Raw genomic sequence first — 7310 nt, forward strand, 5'->3', positions numbered from 1 at the left:
ACCTTCCTCTAACTAAAGATAGTTTTTGCCTTGCATTGTTTTCCTGTCTGTACCGAATGAGTGCACTAGAGAAGAAACGGTTCAGGCCAAGTGCTGTGTACACAGAGGCTGCCGAGCTTTAGGAACTTCAAAATGGTTTCCTTTGTGAAAGACAACAAAAATACTGCTGGGGATATTACTAGTACAAATGAATATTAAACCTCTCTAAAATAAGTAAGGTAAAAATGGAAGGTGATAAGTATATATATTTTTTCTCCTGGTCATCCTGCTGCACACTATTGGAGTCAATAGGTCTAATTCAGCAATGATCTTTATTGGGGCTGGGCAACTTTTGCAACAAAAAAAAAAGTAAACTCGATCATTTAACTTAATAATTTAAGAACGATTATCTATTTTTTCTCTTTTTTTTTTTCTAGCAATAACTTTTATATTTTTTTTATATTAATGTAGCCATATAACCGCTTCTTTTTTATGGGACAAGTTGATTTTTTTTTTTTTTTTTTTTTTTTTTTTTTTATTGGCACCATTTTGGGGAGAAGTAGTGTTACCAGGGCTGGAGCACACTGGAAGTAGTAGTTTTTCCAGGGCTGGCAGCTGCAGGTGCAGGGACCTAATGGCTTGCAGCTGGGGAGAGGCCTGTGAGCTGCTCTTGTCCAGCAGAATCTTCTTTCTGCTCAGAGTTGACATGAGACAAGGCGCTGAGTATGCTCCATAAGAGGCTCACCAGCCCGCTGCACCACCAGAACAGATTCTAAACAACCTGCACCGATGCAGCACATTGGACAAAAATGTTTTTGATTCTTTGGTATTTCAAAAGATATCGCTGTGCTCTGAAAGGGCAAATCGAATTAAAGGGATTTTCTGATATTTTAATACTGATGACCTGTCCTTTGAGAATGCATTGGCTGTCTTGTGAGCACCGCAGCTTACCAAGCACAGCCGCTATACAATGTACGGTGCTGTGCTTGCTAAGCATGGAGAAAGCCGCAGCGCTCACAGGTGTATTATTTTTTAGTAGGAGCTGTATTTCTAAGGCCCCTTTCACACAAGCGAGTATTCCGCGTGGGTGCAATGCGTGATGCGAACGCATTGCTCCCGCACGGAAATCCGGACCCATTTATTTCAATGGGGCTGTGTACATGTGCGTTGGTTTTCACGCATGACTTGTGCGTTGCGTGAAAATCGCAGCATGTTCTATATTCTGCAATTTTCACGCAACGCTGGCCCCATAGAAGTGAATGGCAAGTGCGGATGCAATGCGTTTTTCACGGATGGTTGCTAAGAGATGTTGTTTGTACACCTATCATGCGTGTGCAGAACGCATTTAATCGCATTGCACCCGCGCAATAAAAACCGAACAACGGAACAAACTGACTTTGTTTGCGAAATTGCGCATTTTTCACTGACCGCATTTGCAACGCATCCAGCCCTAATCCGCACACGCTTGTCTGCAAGGGGCCTAATTGGGCCATGCATAATTTATAAACATGAAACTCAGGCTCTTTGTGTATGTTTTGACCAAAATGCCCATAGGCCCATTCACCATGTCATGATGGTCTCTTTCAAGAGGGTTCCTACACTAATTTGGCACAGTACCACATGGCAAGCGCTAACACAACACAGCATCTGCAGGTATGAAGACCCTGCAGACCAACAACTTCCCTGGCGTCAGGCTAAGACCCCTTGCCACTGAGGCAAAGCAGCAACAGCCGCCATGCAGCACCGCACCATGTGAACACACCTCCTTTCCATTTCGTCTCTAAAACTAATTGAAACCAAGTGCCTGTGTCTGCGTGACCCAAGTCTATTTTTCTGCAGTTTGGCAGAACATGCATATCTCTTTACAGGAATTGAATTTTTTTAATATGTGATTTTTCTTTTGTTAAGCCTCCAGACTGGCACAGCCTCCAAAAGTGATTGAGGAGAACTTAAGTGAGGTAGGCACTAAATTCCCCATTACATGTAGATCGCATTTGAACAAACTATGTACAACTGCTTCTGGTTTCTCAATCCTTATATAAAAAGCATTGCTTCTTGTATCCCTATAACATGGTATAACGCACGGATCTACATGAACCACCTGCTCTCATTGTTCTGGCCAAGACATTTAAAGGGGAGTTGTAGGCTTTCCTGATAGGTCTGTTCTAGTCAATACTTATATTGTCCATGAAGTAACAATTCTGGAGCATGAATTCTTTCGATTCTGTATCGTGCCATTCCACTGTTATTTCTCCTGGAAGTGTATGAACAAATTGATAGCTGGGTGTTACTATTCCGTTTGTTGCTACACACTTCGACATTTAAAGTACCAGGTTGCTGTGTGTAGGGACATGCTCCATTGACAAGTGGAATAGTATTGTAATGTATTCACACATACAGTAGGAATTATAGATGGATACTACTATGTAGAATACAAAGACTAAGACTGTTTGGAGAACTTACAGGTCCTCTTAATAGCACAGCAGCCCATAATTTAGACCAGTGTTCAACTCCAGTCCTCAAGGCCCACCTGCCGGTCATGATTTGAGAACATCCCACAGAATGATTGCCTGTGGTATATGTTCTGATGCACTGACACCAAGTACTGTATATCACCTGCTCAATATTAGGGAAATCCTTAAAATATGACATGCTTGGGGTTGTGAGGACTGGAGAAACAGTGATTTAGAATACAACTTGTGTCTTGAATTGAAGTTTATAGGAAGCAAGCTTAATAGTATTCATTAGTATTTCAAAGAACTGGTTGAATAAGAGGGTAGGCCATGTGTACGTGAAATGTGAAATAGTAGTACTCATGTTGATCGCTGATCTATAATTGACAGGAAATAACAAAGCCGCTTGCTACCTCTGAATCGGTTGTTTCACATGATGTCACCGTTCTTCCAACCCCTGCTGAGCAGCAGACACCCACCACAGTGCCTTCTGTACCTGCCGTGGTCTCATCTTGGTCAGGTTGGTCTGGTGTCTGTCTGTCTAGCCTCTTCTAATTTGGCTGTAAATGAATGACGCACAGTGAAGTAGTGGGACTGATGATTTATCACAGAAACATGCAGTACTCCTGAAAATCCATAGGTCTATAGTGTGTGATGGAACTGCGTTGTTTTCTTTTTAGGGACTTCAGCAGAGATGCCTACTTCCCCCAGAGCTGGCTCTGACTCTGTATTACAACCTCAGGTGACATCAGCCCAGTTCACACCACTTCCAGTTTCAATTCCAGCAGTTAACCAGCCTTTACTGCCTATGCCACAGACACTGAGTGCTTACCAGGACCCTCTTTATCCTGGATTTCCTGTCAATGAAAAGGGAGAGCAAGCTACTGCTCCTCCGCCCTACTCTCTCTGTAAGAATGGAGATGACCTACCTACCGGTGAGTCAGACTGATGTTACTTGTTATAAACTAAATGTAGATGTTGTGTGTGTGTGTGTCTGAAGAAATATTTCGAAGAATTAAAGATTATTACTTTATTTTTTTCAGATAAAAGCATCCTTCATTTCTTTTACAACCTTGGCATAAAGGTGAGTATTCAGTCAGACTCCAGGGGCCAGACTTATCATTAAACGACTCCACTTCTGTGGCGTGAAAAATTCACACATCTTTTGCACAAGTGGAGTCGTGAGGGAGGTGGTCATCTTCTACATCAGAAAACTGGTGTAGAACACCGAAATCTAGATCAGTATAGGTGCACAGACTGCCGGATGCTGAGCCTAATTTATAACGATGCATATGCTGCCGAGCTACTTATCGTAGTAGTACTAGGATTTCACAAATGATTGATCACCACTATACCTATATCAGTGGTATTTATCTTACTCTTCCTTAAAATGGCATTCTTTTAGCGAATTCATGTGCATTTGTTCTTTTTATTGTTCTAACGGTGCTATTTGTTCATAACTATCCCACAACAGATGGAGCTTAATTCTTTTTCTCTTCACTTACCTTTTCTCAGGCTTACACGTGTCCAATGTGGCCCCCACACTTATACCTGCACCCTCTTCACCAAGCCTACCTAAGTATTTGCAGGATGTATCCAAATGTTCACGTTTACCCGCAAAGCCATTGGGTACAGGAGGCTGCTGCAAACCAAAGTGAAGTAGATCCTTCAGTCTTTGCTCATCAGAGTGTGGTGGGAAATGAGAACCAGAGTGAAGACCCTGCAAGCTTATGTCCCCAAGTGGTTGAAAGCCCACCGATCCAAATCCCAGTGACTGGTGGGGAAATGGCTCCACAACCTTATTCATCAGAAGAAAAATGCCAGTTCCAGGCACAGGGCAGCGAGTTTGAAGACCTGCTATCAAACAAGACAGTGCTCCCACAACCTCCTTTTGGACAGGGTTCCTACATGGGACCGCTTCCAATAGCTTCTCCATTTTTCCCACAAGTTTGGTATGGATATCCATATCAAGGATTTATTGACAACCCAATGGTACGGCATAATATCTTCATTACCCCTCAGGATTCAAGTTTGCCTGAAAGCATTTCAGCAGGCACTGTCTTAGAAAATAATGCAGTTCAATCGGCAATAAGTCAGCCCTATCATATTGTGAGTGAACCAGCTAGGCCTCTGTTGCCTGCTGCTACTATTGGTAGAGAGTCAGGGTCGAATACCACAGCGGTCAAAGAGGAACAAATTTCAGCTATGGCCGTAATGGAGCAGCAGAAGCTCCCAGCTAAATTGACCGATGCTCAAGTGGCTCCATTAACAGAAATGCCAGAGGGCAAAAAAGGAGAGAAGAAAGAAGCTTCAGTACCAGTAGTCATGGCACCTACAATTCCACCTGAAGAGAGGCCGCTTAGAGCAAGGGAAGAAAGCTCAGAGGATGAGAGGGAGGTATCTAACATGCTGAGTAGCGGAAGATCAAAAAACTTTTACAATCAGTCATATGGTAGTAGGAGGCCTCGCAATGACAGGTATTATCAAACCAACAGAGGAGGCTACCAGTATAACAGAACTGATGAGGGGTGGAGGGGGCAAAGAGGCAGAGAGGATGGCTCTCACAGAAATTTCAGAGGCCGGCCAAATCGAAGACGGCAATTCGGAGATGCTTATAAACAGCAACATGAGTAGGCGCTCATTGATGATCTCAGTTAAGAATGTTTGTATGTTTTTCTTTGTATTTATTTGGACATTATATACTCCAGATAATAAAATAAGAATCATATATTCTTTAAAGTACAGGTAAAGGTTTAGAAATTGGGAGAGTAAAGTAACCCATACGTTTGTATTTTTTGTCTTCCTAGCTCAGTCTCTACCACTTGGGTTTTTTACTGTTCTTGTGAAACAGACTGATGGCGGAAATGTGTGGTATTCATTTCTTTATTCATGTAGAAGTTTAGGTTTACCACCAGAACTAGTAATTGTAGTAAGAAAGGGACAGATTGTCCAGCCTGAACTCCAGATTCTCAACACTTAGTAGACTTGCAGTGATATATTATGCTACTTTCACACACTCATTTTGGCTTTCAGTTTGTGAGGTCCGTTCAGGACTCTCACTAGCGGTCCAAAATTGATCAGTTTTGCCCTAATGCATTCTGAATGGAAAAGGATCTTCTCAGAATGCATCAGTTTGCCTCGGATCGGTCTCCATTCCACTTTAGAGGTGGACACCAAACACTGCTTGCAGCGTTTTGGTGTCCGTCTGACGAAACTGAGCAAAACGGATCCGTCCTGGCACACAATGTAAGTCAATAGGGACGGATCCGTTTTCACTGACACAATCTGGCACAAAAGAAAACTGATCCGTCCTCCATTGACTTTCAATGGTGTTCAAGACGGATCCATCTTGGCTATGATAAAGATAATACAAACGGATCCGTTCTGAACGGATGCAGACGGTTGTATTATCTGAACAGATCCGTTCATGACGGTTCCACACAAAAGGCAAGTGTGAAAGTAGCCTTAGACCGTCGCGCTCTATATGGAGTTGGCTGTATGTTTAAATGCCTTATTGTTCTTTTAAGACTACCGATCAGATCTGGATGGCTGTTGCTTCTAATTGTGCTTCCGTTCCAAAGGCCTTTCATCTTTGAATGAACTTGAATGTTGTTACTTATGATGGCATGTTGTAAATAGCAAACTGTTCAATCACTTCACTGTTTGGAGGGGGTCAAAAGTATTGCATGTCTACACGACTATTAAAAACGCAGTCAGTATTTGCGGGGTAAATCCCAATTCAATATGGGAATGTTAAAATTTGTATCCACAGCCCCTCCGTCCTATGGTAACTTCTAATAACCATTATTAAGCATTTTTTGTTTAAAGTTTGGGTAAAGGGTAACACCATGCTGTGTGTGATGCATAGACGTGCTCTAGAGACAATAATTGAAGGGGTTGGCTACTTTACAATGTAATTTCTCAAAAAGTCATAAACTGTTATGTACATAACTTGTGACTGTTTTCTCGGGCTGTTCCTGGCTACCATTACTTACGTGCAGGGGTTGAACAGCAACTAGATGTGTCTGGCAGAATCCCCTGTACCTGTGCATGCGCTAGATAGGTCCACTTGTTGTTCAGCGCCTGTGCAAAAGTACCGTTAGCCAGGAACACCCTAAGGAAGCAGTGACGTGAACAAGTCACTTTGAAGTATGGATGTGGAGGATGCCACGTGAATGTGTTTACTCCACCGTTGACCGCTCGGAGACGATACAAAGTCACATACGCTTGTATGGAGCATACATGACTGTTTATGACATTTTGAGAAATGTCGTCATAAACTGGCCAATCCGTAGGAGGATGGTAGTGTAAACAGTTTGCTATATAGCTGCTAGCAATAACCTAAGGCTGCAGGATACACATTTTGGGGGCTCGTGTTCAGACAGAACTTGTGAAAGAAAACCTGTATGCTCTATTTTGCACTGACATATTGAAAAGACGTGTAAGCACATTGAGTATTTTATTTTAAATCTGTGTATGTAACTACGACGTTCTTTTCATTTTGTGTTCTAGAAAGATTATTTTTAACTCTTCATTGAGTTTAACAGAAACATATTTTTGTTATGCAGGAATATTTAATGTCCTCATTTATTACTCTTCTTATTTTGAGTTTATTTTGTTGGTTCTTTTTAAAGCTTGTGGTGGACTTGAATGTTTTTTCTTTTTTTTTTTTTCCTGGAAATAATATGTACTTGATGCCTCTTGTTTCCGGGGATGCTTTCTCAGAAGCATGATATGAACGTGTCCTTTATATCTTTTGTGTGTGGTGTGCTATCGAAACAGCTTTTGCTGTCGTCATGTTTACATGTTAAGTTTGTTGGTTTTTATTTACTACATAAATCCAGATTAAAGGATTAAGAGCTACTGATTCCTTGGTAT

The 7310-nt window shown here is 41.9% G+C and overlaps 1 protein-coding gene across 1 annotated transcript in view; it reads left to right on the forward strand.

Annotated features, from left to right (window-relative positions):
* OTUD4 (OTU deubiquitinase 4) overlaps positions 1-5630 on the forward strand; it is a 51300-nt gene extending 45670 nt beyond the window's left edge. Inside the window, exons 16-20 of the mRNA XM_044300509.1 lie at positions 1888-1937; positions 2823-2952; positions 3113-3367; positions 3476-3516; positions 3948-5630. Of these exons, the coding sequence (XP_044156444.1) occupies positions 1888-1937; positions 2823-2952; positions 3113-3367; positions 3476-3516; positions 3948-5066 (1595 nt within the window). The 3' untranslated portion in view covers positions 5067-5630. The remainder of the gene's footprint in view (positions 1-1887; positions 1938-2822; positions 2953-3112; positions 3368-3475; positions 3517-3947) is intronic.
* Positions 5631-7310: the final 1680 nt, after the last annotated feature.

The sequence above is a fragment of the Bufo gargarizans genome, chromosome 1, assembly GCF_014858855.1.
Source record: "Bufo gargarizans isolate SCDJY-AF-19 chromosome 1, ASM1485885v1, whole genome shotgun sequence".
Taxonomy (NCBI): Eukaryota; Metazoa; Chordata; class Amphibia; order Anura; family Bufonidae; genus Bufo; species Bufo gargarizans.